The 25787-nt window shown below is 39.3% G+C and overlaps 1 protein-coding gene across 1 annotated transcript in view; it reads right to left on the reverse strand.

Moving 5' to 3' along the window:
• LOC134660889 (seizure protein 6 homolog) overlaps nt 1–25787 on the reverse strand; it is a 94588-nt gene that overhangs the window by 55508 nt on the left and 13293 nt on the right. Inside the window, exon 2 of the mRNA XM_063516742.1 lies at nt 16333–16518. Within this exon, the coding sequence (XP_063372812.1) occupies nt 16333–16518 (186 nt within the window). The remainder of the gene's footprint in view (nt 1–16332; nt 16519–25787) is intronic.

Consider the following 25787-nt stretch of genomic DNA (forward strand, 5'->3'; position numbering starts at 1 on the left):
CTAACGAATAATTAAAAATGACGTGTTATTGTAAAATTTAAGATAAAATACATATAAATGAAAATTATAAAGAAATATTTTAACTTATTAACCATAGATATAATGTACCCATGTAACATGTTATGTTGAAATAAAGTGGCAATGTTAATGTGACGTAGGCAAGTGACACTCTGGGAAGAGAAGACCATGTTTTATTAGACCATGGTGTACAACATGAAACACAAAATTGCAAAAAAAAATTCGGAGACAAAAGCTTAAAAGTTATTAATATACATAGAAAAAATATCTATCACTCAAGATTCAATATTCTACTACATACAGGGTAATTTTTTATACCTATGTAATATATTTCGGGGATCACGGAAACGGCTCTAACGATTTCGATGAAATTTACTACATATATTGGAGTTTTCGGGGGCGAAAAACGATCTAGCTGGGTCTTATCTCTGGGAAGACGCTAATTATTGAGTTTTTGTATGTTTTCCGAGCAAGCGTTAGCGCTTGCCGTATTTTTATCGAAACGTATTTTTAGAAGGGTTCAAAAATTTAAACACATTAACGTTTTTAGAAAAAATAAAACGCGTTCAGTCAAATGTAACATCGGGCAAACACATTTCGAAGTTGCGGTACAGTCGCCATCAGGTAGGTACATCGCAGCGGCCGAGCTGCTCACAAATATCTGAGCAGGCACTGTAACCCTTTAGCAATAGAGGCGTTCCGGCCTTCACCACTGGAGGGCTTCCTCACTTTTTAGGGTTCCGTACCCCCAAAGGGTAAAAAACGGGACCCTATTACTAAGACTTCGCTGTCCGTCCGTCCGTCCGTCCGTCCGTCTGTCACCAGCGAACCATCATGAACCGCGATAGCTAGACAGTTGAAATTTTCACAAATGATGTATCTCTGTTGCTGCTATAACAACAAATACTAAAAATAAAATAAAATAAATATTTAAGGGGGGCTCCCATACAACAAACACGATTTTTTTGCTCTATTTTTTCTTGATGGTGCGGAACCCTCCGTGTGCGAGTCCGACTCGCACTTGGCCGGTTTTTCTTTAATATATGACATCTATTTCAGTTTATAACTTAAATAACACAAATCAAAATGTTTAGTAAAATAATTTGATTTGTTCCCAAAGTTGTGAATAGAGGCGTGTTCAGATATTTGTGAGCACCTCGGCCGCTCTGGCATATCCGATAGCGACTACCTATTCAACGTGTTAGCAAGACACGTCCAATTAGATGTTGTTCTCTAATCGGTCCCGTTGTGCGGTCGCCTTCGGGCCGACGAACTCTTATCTGTCCTATAAAATACCCCAACACACAAAAAAGTCGTAACTGCGCGCGCGTGGTACAGTTTCGATTTTGGACTTTGTTGACAAGGGAATATGGTAGAGGGCTGAATGAGTTTTCCAATGGTTGTTATGATGGCTTATGAACTTATCATATGTACGAGATTGCCCGCACCTGTATTAAGCGCAGAATACACAGTTTTTATTAACCGACTTCAGAAGGAGAAGGAGATTACACCGTTTTATGAATATTTAATGTATAGGTACCTAGTTCTATAAACTTCTATGAAATTGTGACGTACCTATAGGTATAAAGGACACTTGCACTGCGTGTGCTATCAAAATCGTTGCAAACTTTTCTTGGTCTAATCGCTATGAAGCCTAAAAGTACCTAATCACGTTTTTTTTAATTGTAGTCTGCTTCTTTCGCACTCATGAGTTCATACACGAGTAAGTGTTGGCTTCCCTTTTGCACACTTCAAATTTATCTCATTCAATACAGAGTACAGACAGCATCAATAGTAGGTACATATATAGCAGATGAAACAACGCACCAAAACTATCTGCCATCCTGTAATACTCTTTCGAATAGAGATATGTGGCTTTCCAGCGTAGAAGGGTCCTTATGCTTTAAGTTTAAAGTCCTTTTTATCGAAATATTCCAATACATTGTGTTAAAATGCTCATTTTCTATCTAACTATGTTTTGTTACAAAATTCACAACTACAGTACAATCACAAATAACACCAACAACTACAAGGTTTCGCATCGCCAGGTAAAGCAGAGACGCATTCTAGATAGATTTTAGTACATCGCCCCGTCTGTTGCTATCTCTATTATACGCGCATAGTTATATTGCTGTCCCTCTCACGATGCAGGTTGTCAATGTAACTGTGCAATGTGCATACACACCCGAAACAACGCGTATACCGATAGCGCTGCGTTTCCACAAACAACACTATAAAAAAACAACGGGTTGCACTCAGGGAGTGCCGGCAGAAGTGAAAACTCAATGACTACTGCAAAATGCACTATGTATAATTGAGGTTAACGCCATCTAGCGTTAGCGTCAATTACTTGAAACCCCTAAGCACATCAGTGTTAGTACTCGAGTTATATTAATACCATTTAAATCAATAAAGAAAAACTCAATGACATTACATGTAACAGTTTTTCGATCAGGTCACGTGTCAGTCTTACGGTCACGTGATCGCCTTACGCTGTCTCGAGTTTATCATTTTTTCCCCACCTCAAAAAGTGCCCAGCGCCGCTAAAGAAGTTTTACTTCAAAAAATAACAGCAATATAATTATGCGCGAGCAATAGAGATAGCAACAGGGTGGTGAATGTACAAAAATCTATCTGGAAAGCGTCTCTTGTTTAGGTAGCTGTGTGAGTGCTACTAATAAAACGTTGCCGTTCACACATAAAACATTAAAATGCGGTAAATGTCGGTTTAGACACATATTTATTTCTCGTAATAATTGCGTAGTAAATGTCAATTTTATTGCGGAATATAATTATTAGCTTTGTGCACTTCTCATAAAAGTTTTCTTTTATAGGTGGTACCTACTACTATTGTAATTATTTTTACCACGCAAGTTGGCTTTCATTCTACTCATTGGACAAAAATATTATTAGATTATACAACAAGGGCTTGATTATACTTTATATGTAACCCATTTTATAAGATGAAAATCAGGTCGAAGATAAAATGGGCATTTAATTATGCCCGAGTTATATAGTTATTCTGCTTTTTACTTCGATTACGAGGTAAGCTTTCAGAGCCCATAGTGAAAAAATGCAATTACAGTTTGGTTTACGAAGTTTTAAGTTTGGTATTCAACCATTAAAGTCGACAAGTAGAAAAAACCGGCCAAGTGCGAGTCGGACTCGCGCACGGAGGGTACCGCACCATCAACAAAATAATAGAGCAAAACAAGCAAAAAACCGGTCACCCATCCAAGTACTGACCCCGCCCGACGTTGTTTAACTTCGGTCAAAAATCACGTTTGTTGTATGGGAGCCCCACTTAAATCTTTATTTTATTCTGTTTTTAGTATTTGTTGTTATAGCGGCAACATAAATACATCATCTGTGAAAATTTCAACTGTCTAGCTATCACGGTTCGTGAGATACAGCCTGGTGACAGACGGACGGACGGACCGACGGACGGACGGGCAGCGGAGTCTTAGTAATAGGGTCCCTTTTTACCCTTTGGGTACGGACTCCTAAAAATAGCCGCTAGTCGGCGGCACTGTCGCGCACACAGTCAATAGTGTAATTTAGCAGCCGTTTCAATGCTCAAATATAAGCACCTCATTCTACCAAATCTGAAATAATTTCGACAAAATCATCATCTTACGTTAGCGTAAATAAACAGAGATTACCACTGAAGTATACAAACATTAACTTTAAAGCTTTACAAATAAAGTTCCAAACGCTATGACATTTTCGGTGGCGAAGGAACTAGGCTAATGCGCGTGATTTGAAACCTAAATAGGGCATAAGCGCCATATAATTCTGAAAGAGCTACGATTTTGTATGATTCCATGTACATATGTATATTTTCTAAATCAAATTTCTATTACACCTTATGTGTATAATTGCATGAATTCTATAGTAATTTAAATTGTATTTTTTCCCTTATTTTCTCGTAATGCATGTTAATTATAAGATGTAATTATTTTTGAAAAGATGTGTCCCGCCGAGTTTGTTGCCGGTCCCATATTGGGATACCCTCCTCCAATTGAGGGGGGATTTAAATCTTCTCGGGGCAGAGGTGTAGGGTTGGAGCCGGTCTACCTAGCTTTATTTGACGTTCATAAGCGCATTGTAATTATGCCTACTTGAATAAACTATCTTTTATCTTATCTTATCTTATCTTATATTTCTATAGTACTTAAGTCCTTTTATATGGCCATTTCCAAAACGTTAGATACTTTTACTTTCAAAATGTTTTCCTTTTTTAAAGGGGTTTATTGTCATATTGGAATTGTACGGAGATCTGAATGGGGCTTTTATTTATTATAAACATGAAAGCCACTATGGGAACCTTCTTTCTACACTAGACACTTGATAAAGGTATTTTCTCTTTTCATATACGCCACAGTAACAGCTATTGTAACTTAAGGAAAGGCCACGCACACACGTCTTGTATAGATGTATGTAATCAATTAATAACGCTGAATAATAATAGATTAGGTAATAATTATAATAATAAAGTTTGTCGTTGAGTGACCTGCCTGAATGGCTTTTGGCACTGGCGTCTAGTACAACTCTAACATGAGATGTTGCTATGTCAGGCCGGATAACTGTGTTATGGGGGATGCAGTAGCAAATGTGACTTTTGACAATACAAGGCCTTAGGCCCACTTGCACCATTCCACTAACCCGGGGTTAAGCGATTAAACCGTTAACCCAGTGTCAAATTGTACTAGTAACCATCGTAACTCCAGGTTTAACCGGTTAACCCCGGGTTACTAAATGGTGCAAGTGGCCCTAAAGAGAATAAGTTAATAACTCATAATCATCACACGCCTATGTACCTATATTCACAGAAAATTAATGGTTCCGAAGTAATCACTGATTTTATATTAATTATGTTAATAATATTGTCATTTTCTTCTGTTTTTTTTAACCGTATGGTTTGGATGCTGGCATTTAACCCAAATAGGTACGGTCCCTGGACTCGAACCAACCTAACTCTGCATGGCATTTGCAATGACGAAGTCTGTAAATGTCATCAACAATATCAAATAATAATAATGATCATATAATATCATAGATGGTAGGATCCTAATAGATGTGCTATAGAAATAGAAAAGATTTATTTGTATTAATTGTACATCGTCAGATTAAAAAAATATTTACAATTAGAAGAACAAAAAAAATATTAAATTAATAATAGGTCCATTTATATGCAAGTCAATATGTTTTTATGTAAGTAATAAGTATACGCTTGCGTCCATGAGGGACAAAACATACGCAATGTGACACTATGATTAGTCGAATTTATTTGTTGCCCACTATAATAACCCATACTAAATTTAGGGCGGGAAATAAAAAAAAATGTGAGACTGTGACAAGGACAAACAATAATAGCGCTCTCGCTGCTAATCCTACTGAAAGATACATAAGACTATCCCGTTCGGTTATTTCCCCCCACCCCTAATGCCTGATCCAGTTATACTAGATTCTTGATAATGACACTCCCTCTCTATTGTTTCTACTCGCCGACGCCAGTGGCCACTTAGGTCATCGCGATCATGTCATTGTTTGATAACTTGACAATGACATTGACATTGGAATCTTTCTAGCGAGACGGCCTCTAGCTGTTTCACCACTCAGACAATAGGCTACATGACTAATTTTCATTTATGGTATCAATCGATCGGGTTTGTTTTAGGATCAAATGTCTATATGGGACCCATTGCATTAAAGTAACACAAAAGTCAGAAATTGTAGTCAAAGGCCGACAGTCGCACTTCACTTGCGAAACGCCCTATACAAAAAGACAAGGGAACATGACGTCAAGGTCTCTGGGAGCCCATCTTGTAGTATGGACAAAACAAGAAAATTGCGTTTTTGTCGGTGAAATATTGCGTTTAAGTATACAGTGTGTGGCCTATATAACGCGGGCGAAAAATTAAAACGTAGATTCTACTCCTCAAACTAGACAATTTTTGCTCAGCGACTTTTAAAAATAACTTGTGGTTTGTATTTTAAAACACTTTAAAATTTAATCGAACACGCAATGTATTACGAAATTGATTATGCCTGTACGGTGACAAGACTGACGGACAATGTCAATTAGACGGAATTTTAAGTACATTGAAAATATTATTTAGTTTGTTTGAAAAAGGGACAATTTTAAGACTACATAATTTCAAAACGTTGTTGAACAAAAATTTTATTGTTTGAGGAGTAGAATCTACGTTTTAATTTTTCGCCCGCGTTATAGGCCACACACTGTATGATTGCTAATATTGCTATACAATATTTTTTTGGATGAAATGTAAGGAATCGAATGGTACCCTTACTTTTATCGTTTTAGGAAGTTAAAAAAAAAACTTAAATTTTGAAACTCTCAGGTCCTGCATTTTTGTAATTTTTCAATATTTTATTTTAATATCCACATGATTGTGATAAATTGCTTGTATGTTATCTATTTTACGAGATTTTGTTGTAAAATTCAACATGTGTCATCATCCCTATTGTCACCTGACAATGACATTCACCGTAAATGGGGTCGGCCGGTCGAAGTATTTAGCAGATGGCGCCATCATAGCTTGCCCTGTCTATCCCTAGAATTGTCAAATTTTTGTTTTTTTAATGCCCTGGATTATATAGGGCTGGCACCTATAAGCCAAATCTCATAGAAAAAGGGGCAAGCTATGATGCCATCTATGCAAACCTTTGACAGTTGTCACCCCATTGCTGGCCTAAGAAGTAAGTAGGAGGTCTCCTGCCACCATCTTGGTGGGAAGTGGGAGTACTTACTTACATCGATTTTTCTTGCTAATAATGTACCTCTATAGGTATGACTGTACAGTCATACCTATAGAGGTTTAATTATTTATTCTTAATATAAGCGAGAGCTCAAGATGCCAGAATATTGTTCTCTACACCTAGTTTCTCACTCTTATATGTGACGTTATCTATGAAAAGGGACCTTATTGTCGATGGCGGTTACGCCATTATTAACGATGCTCCGATATAAATAAATACAATGCCGCGCGACGTTGTGCGACCGTGCGACGTAAACGCCATCGACAATAAGGTCCCTTTTTATAGATAATGTCCCATATAGTTGGTCAAAATTTGTCAGTCAGGAAGAACCAGGAAAACTATTCAGGTAAAATGTAGTTAACAATTTAGTTCAGTAAAAGAATCGTTATTTAAGAAATGGGGAGTTAAAAATCAGAATGGAAATTGTATATAACATATCCATTTAAAACCAAATTTCAATTGTTTATAAAAATAAAAAATCGCACTTGGAAAGTTAAATGCTCTAGTGCAGAAACGTATCATTTTCTGTACACCATAAGGAACAACAATGACCCTCTTTCAGAGCATGAGAAATGAAAACCTTTAGGTATTACCTTGCTTGGGAAGTCGGTATGGGACAATGAATGAGCAGATTCCTGGGCCCCTATTCGAGATGTACAACTGTCAGATTTCGCGTCCACTTCAATTCAACAGTTGATCAGTTGATTGAGTTGCAAAAAACAGGTATTTCTCTTTCGAAGTTTATGATGATGATGATGACAATTGTCACACGATTTAATAGAACTTTCGGTAATTCTTGACAGAAAATGAGTTCTGTATCGGAATTTCGTGACAATTGTCGTGTTTCTTGTGACAATTGTCATTAGCTTCGCAAAATAAGTATTTATTTACTGGCGATATACTGGAGTTTTTTTTTAATTAATATGTTGGTGGCAAACAAGCACACCGCCCGTCCGATGGTAAGCGGTTACCGTAGCCTATGGAGGCCTGTGACGTCAGTGACAGTGATGTCGACAATTGTCGCACCTGTCACCGTGGTGAAATAGGGGCGGTAGTAGAGTTCCTTTGTGTCGGGAGTTACGTCAGGAATGCGCCAGTAGTAGCCATTGAGGCTGCGTACTACGGCGCCTAGGGCTGTCACCTATACCCGCGTCGAATGATATATGACAGTTAATTTTTGTACGGCGTAACTGTCCCATAAATTATTTGAAGACATTTCTGTTGTTTAAATCACTAATTTATTAAGAAATATATGTAACATTTATGAGTAAAACCTCCTAAGTATATTCCAATACTGCAACTAAGGTTCTCAAGTTCAAAACGAATGTTCCTTTTGGTTCACTCCGAGTTTTTCTTCCATTTATAAACACATGCCTTAGAACTACAAAAAATACAGTAAAAGAAACACCGGAACAAAAAAAGGTAATTCTGGACCATATTTGCGAGTTTTGGACTACAGTTGGGAGGTTCTACGTAAGCAATAAAAATACGGTAACTATACATAGGTAGAATAAGAATAAGAATAAAGAATAAAGATCAATTTATTTCAGCAAATAGGTTACAGATATACCAGGGGTCTCCGCACTAGGCAATGCCTGTATCGCGGGGAACCAAATTACAATTAAATATCGGAGCTGTTACATTTAGTCTAACATTTAGTAAGAAACTACTTACGACTAGTAATCTTAACTACAAAACTAAAGCTAACCCTAGACACAATATTGAAACTAGATCCTGTCAAATATGTCTTCTGTCTCGGCATAATTTTGCGAGTGCAGCAGTATGAAAAGTAGTTTTTTCGCTTCCATTTGAGTACAATCCCTGAGGTTACATAGTTTGTTTATTGCATTGTATGTAGACGCTCTGATGCAATCACCAAAACGTTTGCCAAATGCTGAATTTACTCTTGGAATGGGTAAATTGAAAACGCGTTTTTGTGTTAACTTATTATAGTCCTTTAATAATTTAGACGATTTATGTGTTTGCAAGCAAATTTTGTGAATAAAAAGTTGACGAACGGACAGAACTTTAGCTTGAGCAAAGAGATCAGCAGTTGGAAAACGGAAAGGTTTTTTGAACATTACTTTCAGCACCGAACGTTGCGCTCTTTCAATTTCTAGCATGGTAGTCTTTGCTGCACTGCCCCACACCCCAATGCAATAACAGATTACAGATTGGCACAGTGCGACATAGACCAGTTTTAGTAAAGATTCATCTGCAGCAAGACGGAGTTTCTTAAATATATAAATAGACTTTCTGATTCTACCAGAGAGTTTGTGAATGTGATGTTTAAAATTTAAGTTTTCATCTACAAAAACGCCAAGGTATTTTATAATGTCAGCGCGCTGGATTCTATCACAATTACAGTTACAGAGATTATCTGGGAAATCAGTACACGAGTGGATTTTTATGGTGGGATCGAAAGATGGTTTTGTCAAAGCAGTTTTATGAAAACATAAGAATTTCGTTTTATCACTGTTAATGGTCAGAAGATTGTCGCGAAACCAGCGCGCTGCCATTTGCATACCTCTTTCAGTGACAGCAATTACTTTCTCCCAGTTAGTATCGTTAAACAGTATGACGGTGTCGTCCGCGTAACATATAATCTCAGAATTTGGGATATTAAGATTAAGAATATCGTTAATATAGATTGTAAATAGTGTCGGGCCGAGAATGCTACCTTGAGGAACCCCGAACCCGATGCGCTCATAGTCGCTATTAAAAGAACCCACCTTAACGAACTGCCTTCTCCCAGACAGGTAACTTGTGAACCAGGCCAGTGGCACACCCCGAATGCCTATATTATATAGTTTCCGAAGCAGAATCGGAAAGGACACCGTATCGAAGGCTTTAGCTAGGTCTAAAAAGACCCCAATACATTTTAAATTTTTGTCCAAATACGACGATATGAGGTTTGTAAGAACTAAAGTGGCATCTTCCGTGGAACGGTTCCTTCTAAACCCGAATTGTCGCTCAGATAAGAGATCAAATTTATCTAAATATTTTACCAATCGTCTGTTAACAAGCTTTTCTAAAATTTTTGAGAGGTATATCTGATGATTATTTTTAAAGTAAACTACCTACTCAGAGAGTGGTGCCTTTATAAAAAATAATCAGGAGACTTGAATCTACATCACACTAAACTTTCGCGACACTTGACTGAAAGTACTTTTCGCCTATATATCTGCGGGACTGCGGGTAAATATTGTATACTTTGTTATGTTCGTATTGTCTGTGTTTTATAACATCTTCATTGCACACTTACTTATCTCAGTACATACTTGTTATTGACGAGCTATAAAGAATATTGAATTGTATGTTGTATGGTATTTTGTATTGTTTTGTATAGAACTTTACCCAGAGTACACTTAAGAAAGAATGTAATTGTAGTATTTTTAAGTAGGTATGCGTTTTCTTAGGTACTAGTTATATTGAGTTATTTGTATTTGACTTCTGAATCTGTTAACATAATGTACCTACTTATTTTATATTTACCGTGTACCTTAGTGGTTTTGTACTGTAAACTTATATTAGGCATATGTGTGAATAAATGACATTGAAATTGCAAAAACAACACAGTGGACAACCCTACGAGTAACGGGGCCAGTAAGTGTGCCAGCACTTGTCGTTAACGGCTCGACCTGCGTGTCATCGACTCCCCTCCCCCTCCCCCCCCCCCCCCCTACTCGCCCGAACAACCACGATCGGGTTAACGTGTGAACTTTCTGCTAAAATTCACATTATTACAAACACACTTAGACCCACTTGCACCATTCCACTGCCCGGGGTTAACCAGTTAAATCTGGCGTTACCATGGTTACCAGTACAATTTGACACTAGGTTAACGGTTTAACCGCTTAACCCCGGGTTAGTAGGATGGTGCAAGTTAGGCCACTTGCGCGTTCCAGAGTTAGCCATTAGCCGACTCGAAGATAACTGGGTAGGTATTATAGGTGCAGGGTTAAGTTGTATTGTTAACTCCAAGTTTAAACAATTAACTCCGAGTTATTATACTCGACGAGCGTATCTAATTTTTTGAGTTGCGTAAGTAATTTGCGTCGCCGTGTGAAACAAACAGGCGCTAGACATGGCCACTAATGTCTAATACTAGGGTCGTCGATAAAAAAGTGGCCTCCATATTTAAAATTCATTTGTTTACGTTACATGTCCGTCTTTGAGTCACAAACTTATCTACATATGTGTGCCAAATTTCAATTGGTCTAGTAGTTTCGGAGAAAATAGGCTGTGACAGACGGACAGACACACGCACGAGTGATCCTAGGCAGGGCTCTCCAAACCCCGGCCCGCGGGAGCCAGGCTCTCGGATCTCTAAAAATAGACCCAAAGAGTTACTTACTTTCGCTATTACGCTTACCTCCTCTCCTCCTAGTCCCTGCGTACAAATTTTTGTACATATTCCAGAAAATATTTTGAAGTTTCATTGACTAACTAAGGATTCTAAATTCAAAAACAAAACAAATGCTTCTGGGTCTCAGGAGGTTATTAAATTACCTACTATGGATTTCGTACGTGCCTATGTTGGTTCAGTTACTAGCTCGTATCACGCACCCAATCTAATTTGGACTCTAAATAGTGTAAAATAAGGTTATTTTTTATACGCGTTGTACTACAATTCGTATTCTGTAAACATTTTATTGAGACCGCTATTACGTCTATTAAATAAATGGGTTTTACTACGTGCTTCTTCATTTGCCTGCACTTATTCTTATTATTATATGTAATTCTATTTTATATTTAGCTATTAAGGTGTCATTTTGATTTCTTTTAATGTGAACTGTCACAATAAACTGATTTTTTCGACTTAAGCCACTGCGATTCTATTAATGACAATAAATGATGAGTCACGCTAGACCGGGCCGGGCCCGGGCCGAGGCGTCCGACACGTCATGACGGCTGATCGGTGATCACGTGATGCTTTCCATAGAAAACGAAGGCCCTGGCCCGGTCTATCGTGAGTTTCGGGATGTTTGTTGTTGTTGTTGTCCGGTACACTAAAATAAGTCCATAAAATAAATTGTCGGCATTCATGAATCTATAGTATTTTAACTGAATCAGGCATGAGGGGTGGGGGAAATGACCGAACGGGATAATCTTATGTATCTTTCAGTAGGAGTAGCAGCGAAAGCGCTATTGTTGGTCCTTGTCACAGTCTCACAAGCAGTGGCGGATTTCCCATAAGGCACAGTAGGCTCGAGCCTAGGGCGGCGAGATATTAGGGGCGGCAAATTGTGGCAAAAAATCGCTGATGATAACAAGAAATAACACAAAATTATTCATATATAGGCAACAAATTCTCAAAAAAAGGTATAGAGAGAAATGCTTGGAACACAATTTTTGACTTCGTAACTTTGTTTGAACTACTTAGGAGGTGAACATATCAAAAGTCTCCGGCCGTAGCTAATGAGCCGGGGAAAGAGGGAGATTTGAAGGTCCCATTTTTCGGTTTTTCGCTTATACTTATCTCGGAAACTATGCGTTCTAACGACTAATCATTGTACAAAATGAAAGCTGATTAAATTTGCTACAAGTTTTATTTAGTACAGTTTTTCGATATCATAAGCATCAGCAATCATTGCCGTAGATAAATTACAGTTAAGTCGATCAGCTGATGCTTTTCAGCCATCTTGGCGCGAAGTAAACTGCGAAATCACCGAGAACTTTGCGAGTGTGGAGTCATACGTCAACGTCGCGATATATTCGCTCCGCGAAGTCGAGCCGCGATTCACGCGCAATAGTCTGAAGGGGGGCTTGTATAGGGCCCTCCACACTCGTGCACGAAGCCGCGAACGCGAGTGTGGAGTCAATTTCGCAGATCTGCTACACTGTTAAAATCTTTCGGGTTCCTTTCCTCGTGAGCACTGTGAATATTATTGATGGAAATTTAATGCAAAATTATAGACATTCAAGAGCGGCTTTCTCAATAACTAAACAAGATACCTATCGAAAAACTCGACTGTATAAAACTTGTAGCAAATTTAATCAGCTTTCATTTTGTATAATGATCATGTCACAAGGACGCATAGTTTCTAAGATATTATAAGCGAAAAACCGAAAAATGGGACCTTTAAATCAAACCCCCCACCTCCGCTCAAGGGCTACGGCCGGCGACTTGATATTTTCACCTCCTAACGAGTCCAAACAAAGTTACTTAGTAAAAAATGTGTCCAAGCATTTCCCTCTATACCTTTTCGTTGCCTGACCTAAATGCAGTCAGTATGATAGGTGCTGATACTGAGAAAGGGGCGGCTACAGGGTCTGAGCCTAGGGCGGCAAAGACTGCAAATCCGCCACTGCTCACAAGGTGACAATCGCTATCGCTTCGCCATCGAATCGCTTTGTGTCTCTCTCTATCACTCTTCCATATTAGTATGACAGCTAGTGATAGTTGCGTTTCGTTCGCTACGGAGCGTTAGCGATTGGCATCTTGGCTACGCGGCCTGACCTGCCAAAATGTATGATAGAGTATTTTTTAACCGACTTCCAAATCTCAAAGAAGGAGGTTATCAATTCGGTTGTATGTTTTTTTTATTTTTATTTTTTTTATTTTTTTTTATGTTTGTTACTCCATATCTCCGTCATTACTGGACCGATTTTGAAAATTCTTTTTTTGATTGTATGTATATGCATACAGATTGGTCCCGTTTTTGTCAAAACCCAGTTCTGATGATGGGATCCATGAGGAATCGAGGGAACTCCTCAAATCTTAAAGGCATACATATAGTGATTATTATGTTTTTATCAACAAATCAAGCATATACATTCAAAAACGTGGCATTTGATGAAGTGAAACTGCTGATGATGATCAGAACGGAACTCTTTAACGACGCATAGTACACGTTTGACGATTTGTCCTCTTCGTTATGTTTGTTAAGCAAGTTAAGTTTTTAAGCCACATTTTTGTCAAGCTCGAGTTCTGATGATGGAATCCATGAGGAATCGAGGGAACTCCTCAAATCTTAAAGGCATGCATATAGAGATTTTTGTATTTTCATCAGAAAATCAAGCATTTTTATTAAAAACTGTCGCATTTGATGAAGTGGAACTGCTGATGATGATCAGAACAGAACTCTTCAACGACGCATAGTACACGTTTGGTGATTTCGAATTTCGACTTTGACTTGGACTGGGACTCGGACTCGGATCCAGATCCGGACTCGTATCCGGATCCGGTTCGGACCCGGACCCGGACCTGGACTCGGACTCGGACTCGGACCTGGACTAGACCCGGACTCGGACACAGACCCGGACCTTGACCCGGAAAACCACTATGATACCTAAACTAAATAAACCACTATGATTACCTACCATAAAATGTAGGTATAAAGTATGATGAGGCCAAACCCCTCCCGCTCAAACCCCCGTACACCGCACCGCATATGCGCTGTTAAGTGGGTTAGGTTAGGTTAGAACTGCTATCCTCACAGAACCGAACAAAAGTGGGTTAGGTTAGGTTAGAACTGCGAGCCTTACAGAAACGAAATGCTACTAAAAAAGACTTGTTCGACATCCGCATCCGCAAAAGCTCCGCATCGATTTTATGCGGATGCGGATGCAGATGCGGATGTTGAAAATAATGCGGAAGTTCCGCGGTTGCGGATGCGGATGCGGATGTTCGCAACATCCCTGGTATGGACCGAGCACTCTACTATGTATTTTTTTCTCTATGGTCTGACTAAGTGGAGTGGAAAGTGGCCGGTCGCGGGTGACCTCCAACTTGACCCACTGCGACCCACCTGTCCCAGTCATCGGGCCTTTACCTCGTTCGCACTTTAAAAAAAACCGGCCAAGTTCGGCCTGGCCAGCCACATCCGGGCCCATAATAGCTGAGGTCGTAGTCATCGAAATCGAAGTGGAGGACTATTATATATATATATATACAGGGTGACCCATTTAGATCGGTCAGTATGGAAAAATCTGAAACTATAAATGCTAGAGCGATAGAAAGGTGCAGATAACCAAAATTTTGACTCTCTCGTTTGCGGTAGATCCTTAGATTGTCACTTATTGTGGGAGTGGCGCCCCCTACGCAGACTTTCGCGTAATGTTCCCTATTATGTCATTATAATTTTCAAAAATTGGCCAAGAGCATGTCGGGCCATGCTCAGTGTAGGCTTCCGTAGTTAGTTAAACTTTACTTTAATAGCGTGACGTGCGTTCGCGTTTCGTTTTCTATTATTATATGGGATTTTGAACAGCGCGCCAAGCGGAATGTTTTGGAAACTAAAAATCCCATACAAAATGACACTTAACGCAAACGCTTACGTCATGTCACGCTATCGAATGAAATTTACACTAGGAGGGGGTAGGGGTAGGGGTAGGGGTATGTTACCGTGCCTAATTAGGTCGCTAAATGCCTTCGCAATCGCTATAAACTCGCGGCAATGATGCCTGCACAAGTAGGTATACATAATCAAGCAGCCAAGGTAAGTGGTCCAAGAGCAAGATAAGCAATATAAGAATTAAAGGAAAGCGCATGACAATCGAGAGAGCCGTGGGATGGGAGCTTCCGTCTCTTTACCCGAGTTTCGCGAGAAAGTAAAAGCAGGCCGCTCTCTCGAGTAACGTGGATCAATGTAACACATTATGCGTCTGTGAGCACATCTTGATAAAAATATAAACATGACCTCGAATTTTTACTTATCTGCCTCGCTTTTAGTTCGTTTCCTACTGTGTAGTTTGGCAGTCATTAGGGAATATTACGCGAAACTCTTGCGTAGGGGTAACTACCACAGTTACTCACAATCTGAGGGTCTACCGCAAACGAGTCGAAATTTTGTTATCTAACCTCTCTATCACTCTTGCATATTCGAGCGATAAAGAGGCAGATAGCTGAGTTTCGATGGTCGAGTTTCCCAGTAGACCCTTTGTAAACCGGGCTCTGGCCCGATCTAACGCTTTACTACTACTTTAGAGCTTCCGGCGCTTACTTTTCTATGACAGATGACAGGGATCACACGATGATTTCCATAGAAAACGAAGCTCCGGACGCCCCGGCCCGGACACGGCCCGGTCTAGCGTGAGTCATCCTTTAAAGGCCGGCTGATGGTAATGAACTTATGTTGTGTGTGTGTTGTGTTGCAATGCAACCGTCCATGGGCTACGGTGCGGAAGAGTACTTCGGCGTTCCTGGGACCTCGCCGTATAGCAGCGAGGCGGCAACAGAGGGGTTTTAGTGGGTAAACCTGGGGTCTCAGTAGCCCACAACAGGGAGTCCCACATAACCATCCCGGCCCGTCCCCGCGCCGGGAGGTAAGCGTAAAGCATTTCCCCTCTTAAAAAAAAGGTATGTTTTGTTTAGCATCAGGCGATCTATCAACTCGTTTGCCTCCTATATCATTAAAAAAAACGGTGACGTCAGTTGGAGATTGTACCCGCAGACGCAGACCCGCCTCGCGGGGCCTAGTATCTCCAAGCCCCTTTCACAAGCGTACATGGTAATAAAAAGCCCTTATTGTGGGCCTCGACAGAGAATGTGACGCGCATTCGTAATACACTCCGTTAAGTACTCACCGCAGAATGGTATTCCATCAGGACTCCACCTCCCATTGTCCCCGCAGGCCCGCCTCGCGGGGCCCAGTAGCTCGAAGCCCCGCTCGCACGCGTACGTGGCGACGGAGCCCTCCTCGAGGGTCTCGTCCGAGAATGTGACGTGGGAGTGAGCGGGGGCGCCCGGGAACCGACATGTTGCTGACGCGCCTGAGGAAAAAAGGGGACTGTTAGGGACAATTTTATTTACTGAAAAGGATCACTATTCGTTTTCTATGGAAAGCATCACGTGATCACTGTCATCTGTCATAGAAAAGTAAGCGCCGGAAGCTCCGGCTCGGACACGGCCCGGTCTAACGTGAGTCATCCTTAAAGTAACTAGTAAGCAGCCTAGCGTGCGACTTCCAATCCGGAAGTTCCGGAACTCGTGGGTTCAAACCCCGGCTCGTACCAATTTTTCGGAACTTATGTACGAAATATCAGTCGCTTTTCGGCGAAGGAAAACATCGTGAGGAAGCTGGACTAATCCCAATAAGGACTAGTTTACCCTCTGGGTTGGAAGGTCAGATGGCAGTCGCTTTCGTAAAAACTAGTGCCGACGTCTCTTGGGATTAGTTGCCACGCGGACCCCAGGGTCCCATGAGCCGTGGCAAAAAGCGAAACACTTCTCCATAAAAATATGCCCCGCCTGCAGATTCAAGCATTACCTAATAAATAAATTCCCGGTCACTAAAAATAAAACTTTATTGGCGTTATTCATAAACGGCTGCTAACTTAATCAGTTGATTTTTATTAATCAGCGCGCTAGGCGCACACCGCGCAGTACCAGTGGGGAGACACTCCTGACTTTGGGCTTCGCTCAAACTTCGGTTTTGTAGGAACTAGTAGGAAGTATCCTCTCTGTACGGTAGTACTATTACTTATTCTAGTCGCGCGCGATACAATAAACGTGTGGTCATTTTTAAGCTCGTAAAGTACGCGACCATATGTTTAATCCATATCCATACACATATATAATTTATCAACCTCCTCCATTAACAATAGGTTTTGCCACGCTCGGATAAAAATATGGAAACAGTTTAAGAGCTACGGGCAAACAAGTAGGGGAAAGTGACGCATGACGAATGCGCCGACGACCAGATTCGATATGATCCATAGATCAGAGAAAGCGTGCATTCAGACCAGTGTTGGCTATGGCCCGAGTCTTCAGGGCCCCTATTCGAGAGGTACAACTGTCCGATTTCGCGTCCACTTCCATAGGGAATATTACGCGAAAGTCTGCGTAGGGGGCGCCACTCCAACAACAAGTAAACAATCTAAGGGTCTACCGCAAACGAGAGAGTCGACATTTTGTTTTCTGCACCTCTCTATCACTCTTGCATATTCGAGCAATAAAGAGGCAGATAGCTGAGTTTCGATTTCGCGTTTCCCGGTAGGCTCTTTGTAATCAAACCGCCTTGATATATCAATGTCATATTTGATTGTCTGTCAAAACTTGTCAAAAACAGTTTAAGGTACAGTACCTATGTATAAGGTAGGGGAGATGTGGGTATAATGATCCCCTTAAGGGAGAAACTTTACTGTGTTCACAGTTGGAGACCAAAACACAAGATTTAGGTCTTTATGAATAGTCCATTTACTTAACTAAGCAACTGCAACTTATTTCTCGTGTTTTTTTAAAGTAGAGTAGAATTAAAATAATCACAGATGATTCCTTTGTAATATCAAGATTTCTTCGTTTTAATCATTTAAGTCAGTCGATTCCAGCGTTTCTTTATTTTCAGAAGATGAGTGCTATTAATTTTTTTCTATTTTGGCCTTATTTTTTACGCCGTCAGGGGCACAGATTTTGCTTGTTATTTTAAAAGGCAATCCATAATTTAATCGCATTAAGAGCCCTTAGCATTTCTTCCTAAGGTCATTTTTTCGGAAGTAAGTGGCTTTGCGCACATAAATTCGCGACATGATACGTTATGGTCTGTACAGGAAATGCTAATAGTAAATTACTTAGGGATAAAATGATTCCAGGGATCATTTTACGCCTACGAAAAGGGGTCATTTGACCTCAAACACCAAATTTGAAATATCGACAAAAATACATATAACTTTCAAATTCAACTTGCTTCAGTATAAACATCCTTAAAGTATAGATAAACATCATTAAGATCCGACAGTGAAACATAATTTGAATAAAACGCAACATGCTAAAAGTAATGGAATTCGGAAAATAGGCTACCGTAGATTAGACGTATGTTTTAATTATTTTCTAATAAAATCACGCTACGTGCTCATACCGCCATGACACTAAGAGGCAACTGGCGGGGTCACGGGGAAGACGTTTAATGCATATTTAGATAGATGGTATCAGTAGTTGCTCAGATAAGAGGGGGGATCATTTCACTTTAAGGGATCATTATACACCCATCTCCCCTACTCAGAGTAGGGGAGAGACAGTCTCAATGTTTTGCCGCCAGAGTGCAGCAGTAGTGACTTAAGTATACCATAGAGTCTATGGTCCGCGGCAAAACATTGCAGTAATATTCCCTATGCTTATTCTTGTAGTCTTCAGCTGTTCTGTACTTAAGCCCTTGATTGGCGTTGGTTTTACTGACACCCGATATATGTTTCTTGCCGTTGTGTCTATTTTTTTAAAGTATACCTAGGTATTCGATGGCAAACAATTATGCACTACATCTGTATTTGTTATTTTGTCACAAATTCAGAATGTTAGGCTAAGACATAGATGACATCACATCCGTAAACACTACTCTCTCGGGTCAAATGACTAAGAAACGTATTTTCCTTAATGACACACACTGAGCGCGCCCTCTATCGGGCTTCGTCACTGCTTTCACTTCACACGCAATGTAGAAAATATACCGTATCAACTTTATATTAAGGTCTACATCAGATTAACTGAAGATGAACCTGCAGCCCTACAAGATCTGAGGGTCTACCGCGAAAATCGAAGTTCGCCTTTCTCTGTCACTCTAATCTAATTACCTACGCCTTAATTAGAGTAAAAGAGAAAGATGCCCGCAATTTGCAAACTTCTGTGTGTTCGCGGGAGGGCCTCAGGTGCCAGCTATAGTATATGAGTGAGAAAGTAATATAAGGACGTATTCCCATCTCCTTTTAGCAGGATCATATTGTCTAGGCTTAATGAAATTTTAAAAAAATACAGAGGACTCAATGTCAAGGGTGTAAAAGTGAATTTCGCATGGCGAGTTTTCATGGGAAGCACTGTTTATGTAATTTCTAAGTTTGTAGGCCATGAGGGCGTTGACCTTTGTTTATATACATAAGATAAGTATAAATTATTTATATTACATCGTAAATGTGTTTATTATTTAAATTAAATGGTTGTTAAATAGCTCTTTACAAGACATTTGCGCAGACCATAGAGTCCTTAGACCTTAGGGGAAAGCCTAGAATTACTTTAGGTTTCTCTATAAGACTCACGGTTTACTTACTCTGCTATTAGCGAAATCAGAAAAAAAAAAACAACGGGTTGCACTCCGGGAGTGCCGACAGAAGTGAAAACTCAACGACTAGTCTAAAATGTCTGCAGTACTACTTATGTATAATTGACCCATCCTCCTTTCTATTGAAAAACTTTAGTTCCGAAATTGCTGGCCAGTGAGCTTTTGTAGCGTCAATTGTTTAAAATTCGAATAGAAATTGTAATGTTACCTTGCAGACCTCGCATTCTAAATATATTTGGTCATGATATTTTGAGTTTTATTCACCAGTACTAAAGTTCACTTTTATTAGCGATTTCATCAAGATGTAGCTTTATTGAATTATATTGGAGTGATATAAAGTTAGAATGCTTAACTGTGAAATCCTCGTATTTCAGCCCGTACAAGATTTTGCTTTATTGCTTAATATAAAAGTCCAGTTTTAAATAATTGACCTGATTATGATACGTTATGACTAAAGTTCTTTGGTGAATAAAAACGAAACAGCAGGCTCAGGCATACATTTTCGCCGCGCGGTAGAAAGAGAGGGTTACGACTTACGCCTTACGCTGTCTCGAGTTGAATATTTTTTCCCCACCTCAAAAAGTGTACAGCGCCGCTAAAGAAGTTTTCACTTAAAAAATGGTTATTTCATTCATTTTGGCTGGTGGTGTTAATATTCTCATTGGAAGAGCCAAGACGCGAAAGTTTTAAAACCTATATACTTACTTTACTCTTTGGTTTTAAATATCGTACCTACAGACAGAACTGTATTTATTATAGAATAGAATATAAACACTATTAAAAACAAATCATGTATTGCCTCTCTCACAATAAAGTGCAAACTGCGAAATGCCTACAATTCCGTTCTACCAATAACTACAATTACAATGCGCTCCACATCACAACCTTTCTCAATGTTAACCTTAAACCTTCGACTTAAAGTCGCAAATATACGACACATTCTAAACCGACGGCAAACTAAAGTGGTTGAGGTCAACACTACGCTTTCTTAACGATGTAATCGCCCCGACTAAACGCATAAATATGTGGACAGTTTGCGACTTTAACTCAATGGATTACGGTGCAAGGGTGTGTACATATTTATGGCAAAGGCGTACGTTCGGAATTGAATACGAGAAGAGAAGTTCGTTTTATCAGAGAAAGGTCGTTTTGTGCATCATAGCTGCAGAAATGTCTAGGCGGGTGTAGTAGCAAAACAATCTACACACGTTCAAATATGTTTATTAGAATGTGCTTTAAGTACTTATGATTGTAATTTGTATAAAAGGGTCATACTTAATTTTTAGACTTTCCTGTAGACATCGCAAATTTAAGGGAACCTAAAGGGAAGTCAAAGTCAAATTGTGACGGTATGAAAAGGGGCCTTATTGTTGTTGGCGCTTACGCCATTATTAACGATGCTCCGATATAAATACAGACAATACAGTGCCGCGCGACGACGCTTTGCGGCGTAACGGCATAAGCGCCATCGACAACAAGGTCCCTTTTCATAGATAATGCCCCAATTTAACTTGCAAGATTTGTATTAATTTAACTTCCAAACATAGGTACATATTTATTTGTATAACTACATATTACATTGTTAGTAATTAAATAAAAGCATGTACAAACTGACATACGAATTCCATTCGCTCAATATACCGTAAGTACTGAAATTAGTTTAGGTAAGTAAATCTCTTTTTTTGCGTTCCTCTAAATTTGTCCATGAGTATACTTACATATAGTTGGTCAAACTGACCATAATGACTTAGGAACCGCCTCAGTTAAACCTCCCGTCCCCATATGATATGATATGATATGATTTACATATTTATCTCACAATATACAATTTCACTTAAAATTACACATGGTAGATTATCAGGGATATATATTGTGATTGTCAGTTTTTTTACATTACGAATAATTGAATAAGTACAGTGAATAAGTATGAAGACGATAGTGACCAAGTGACGCATAATCGCAGCAATACGTATATCCACAACATTCGTTAATAATTTGACAGGTGAAAGTGAGGTTAGTATTTTTCACTGGCACGGAAAAATGGCTTTCATGGTTAGTTACGTAAACTTGTACGAACCGATTAAGCAAATGGTCAAGATGGCAAGTAAGAAGGGTTCAAATTCAAACCACAGAACGTAATAACATATACTAATCTATGCACAGAACCGCGTCTGCGCGAACATTCGTCAGTCGTCAAGAGTCGCCAGCACGCTCGGCCAGGCGTGGCTCACTCCGCGATTTCGTCGCGTCGCTACAAGTACCTATAAGTACATGCGGCCCACACCAATATTGGTGTATATGTCTAGCCATAGTATTTGCCGCGCACCGCTACGGAACGGACGCCTGCTCGCGCTTGCGCCACCTAGCGGTCATATCTGTCGCAATAGACGCGTTTTGTTAAAGAGTGAACCTTCTATACATAGGACTATTATTTATTCTGTGGCTCGGCCGAATTTCACCTTCCCATACAAATGGAGTTTCATTCTCATTTTAAAACTACGTGTTGGATTGTAATGAAACTTTGCAACTCTCAAGATTCAATTTTTCGAACCATATCGGACCATACAAGAACCGAGGGGGTCTTGCCCCCTGCTACCAGTCACCTAAATATCAACATTTTGAATTCCAACACGACCAATAACAATCGTCTTGATTTTGTATTCAAGCAGTTATTATATTCGGACTTTACCATCAATGGGCCTTAAGTCGTAGCAGTAAGGTTTAAGATCGGATAAAATACACGAAGTGGCTTAAGGGTCTTTTATTAATAGTTTGTGGGACGTTGGAAACGGACCGTTTGGCTGACTCATCGCGACCAAAGACCCTGCAATAACAGAGATTGTTACTGGGGTCTACCGCGAAAACCGAATTTCACAAATTGCGGGGATCTTTCTCTTTACCTAATTAGAGTGACTGAGAAAAATGCCCGCAATTTAAGAACTTAGATTTTCACGTTTATGGCCCTGCAACAATTTCACCTTACGTTCTATATTACAGTACTTTTTCTACTCCCGTACTTTGATTTGTCATTTAAAGGGTCGTGTACACGCAGTATCTTTTTGGCACTTTTTCGATACTTCGTGTAATGACCACTTAAAAAATATTGAATGAAATAGGTACATTGTGGCCAACCTTATTTTAAATATCATCTCTGACAAATAAGTGAACCATAGACAAGTTTTTTTATAATTTCATTCATTCTTTTTCCGCCCGTACCCTTCATTTTAGCTACTACTTGAATGAAAAATATTTGTTAAATTTACAATTTTATTTCAAAGCAAGTGCTTGGTCGTAGAAAAAATATTGTATGCAACGTTGTTTAACTGAGTCAAAAAATACTCGTGGCGTCTTTATTAACAATTTTCGGCTTCTTCTCAAATTGTTACTCACGCCACTCGCGTGAGGCGTGAGTAAATATTTTTTTAATAAAGACGCCACGAGTAGTTTTTGACTCAGTTAAACAACGTTGCATACAATACTTTTTCTACGATCAAGCAGTTACTTTATTTTTTTACTTTATTTAACAAATATTTTTCATGTCATCTAGTGGACTTCTACCTACGGTATCTACCTAAAAGAATGAATGAAATTAAAAAAAAAACATGTCTATGGTTGACTTATTTGTCAGAGATGACATTTAAAATAAGGTTGGCGACAATGTATTTCATACAATATTTTTTAAGTGGTTATTATGCAAAGTATCGAAAAGTGCCTAAAAGCTACTGCGTGTATATGCACAAATGCGTTTTTGGGTAATAGACTAGAAAGACTGGTCTTGACAACTCTATGATAGGGGTTTAAAGGTGTGTGCACGACCCTTTAAATGACAAATAAAAGTACGGGAGTAGAAAAAATATTTTTACACAATTTTCAATTGTGGCTGAATGTCGATGGGTCTGTCTGTGCCTTCGATGCCTAAACTGCCAAAAAAGCTCCAATATCGCAGACGAATGTTTGAAATTTGAAATGTCACCGCATTTAAGAATGATTTCGTTTAAAATTTAGTTTTTTCTTCGCAAGTGTGATGAAACATATTGTGAGTAACTCCGGGGGTAAGAATATTGTTACTCGAGTCTTTAGTGCACTCCAGCCTGCGGCTGTCGTGAATATATGTATAGACTCTTACAATATTTCACTTACCCCCCACGTTGCACAATGTACCTACTATAAATTGATGTCAATGACTTTTAACTGAATGTCAATAGGTTAAAATTGTCTCTGAATGTCAATTTACTAGTGATTTGTTTACAATAGTTAGCACAAAGTTCCCTAGAATCACACTTTACAACCAAAACTATGGCATCGACTACAGTGCAACAGGTAAGTTGTCTTTATTCTTAAAGTATCTCTGCGACCTACTGTTCCGTATAGGATAGGTACACCTGTTTGCCGCGGGCTATAGAAAGTATTCGTTCACTATACTTACATAAAAAAGGTATGGACAATTTTATGAATTGAATGTGTTTTTATGAACATTTGTGACACGTTTTGGGTATAGTGGGAATTGGGACGCAGAACTTTAGCTGGGGGCCGATTTCACTTGTCACATTGACGGGTGACATCCATAACATAGCGTTTACATTATAATCTCCGTGAACAACATTGTATTCTCATTTGTTTTTAGATATAAAACTACCTATAATACAATGCTGCTTATTATGGGGCTAGGTCAATTTGAGTAAGCAAGCCCTAAGTATAAGCAATTGAGTAATAATTATTTTATTTTAGATAAAATATCTTATCCTAAAAATATTCTTACACCGTGTTGCGAATTTTCAGTGGTACCAATTCATTTAACAACAGACTAAAAGTCATCGAATATTACCGATGTAATGCACAACCAATGCAATTGACGACCGGTCTGGCCTAGTGGGTAGTGACCCTGCCTGCTAAGCCGATGGTCCTGGGTTCGAATCCCGGTAAGGGCATTTATTTGTGTGATGAACACCAATATTTGTTCCGGAGTCATGGATGTTTTCAATGTATATAAGTATGTATTTATCTATATAAGTATGTATATCGTCGCCTAGTACCCATAGTACAAGCTTTGCTTAGTTTGGGGCTAGGTTGATCTGTGTAAGATGTCCCCCAATATCTATTTTATTTTATTTTAATGCAAGAAAAATGAGTATTACAAAATATATATACATATATTTAATTATTTACATCAAAAATGGCACGCAAGATTGCGTAGCATAAGCATTCTAATAACCAATGTTTTGAAGTAGGTCATTGACATGACCGGTTGTCAGATTTTACATACCTAAGTACTAATTATTCATCTCCCTATAATTACTTCATCAAAATATCAGTTTAATCAGTTAATATCAGACGCTAGTTAAGTTACATTATACTATGGAACTCCCGTACCAGCGTAACAGTACCTAACCTACGAGCATTCCCCGCGGCACCGTTACGTGTCCAAGGCGCAGTTAGCTCGCAAACATTATAATCAGGTCAACACCGCCCCAGCGGTGTACTTTAGACACAGAGATACTTCCGTGACACACCTGGGTTGATAATCTAAATAATATAAGCGCGTCCAAACTGGACAATCAAATTGCCAATTTGATCTCAAATTAAATAGTCAAATCTTCCGGACATATGAAAGCATATTTACCTCTCCTAGCCGTGCCCATCCTATGTCAATTTTATTGTAATTTATATACACTAGGGCTATAATAGTAGTTTATGTGACTGCTACATAATGAACGGCATTAAAATACGTGTGGGTTTGTGATACAAAATAACATCACATGACTGAACAGTTTCCCACTGCTTACAGTCTGTCTCTGTGTGGCAGTAGGTAACTCAGCAATAATTAGCCCATTATTATAATTACACATCGCTATAGTGTTAAATTTTACGCGCACGCTTGAGCGGTATCACCCCGACCATCGCTTGCGCACGCAATCTGATTAGGGAACGAAACTAGAGATGCCCCGAATAGGGGTTTAGCCGAATACCGAATATTCGGCCCCTCTCTCGGCCAAA

The sequence above is a fragment of the Cydia amplana genome, chromosome Z (genome assembly GCF_948474715.1).
Source record: "Cydia amplana chromosome Z, ilCydAmpl1.1, whole genome shotgun sequence".
Taxonomy (NCBI): domain Eukaryota; kingdom Metazoa; phylum Arthropoda; class Insecta; order Lepidoptera; family Tortricidae; genus Cydia; species Cydia amplana.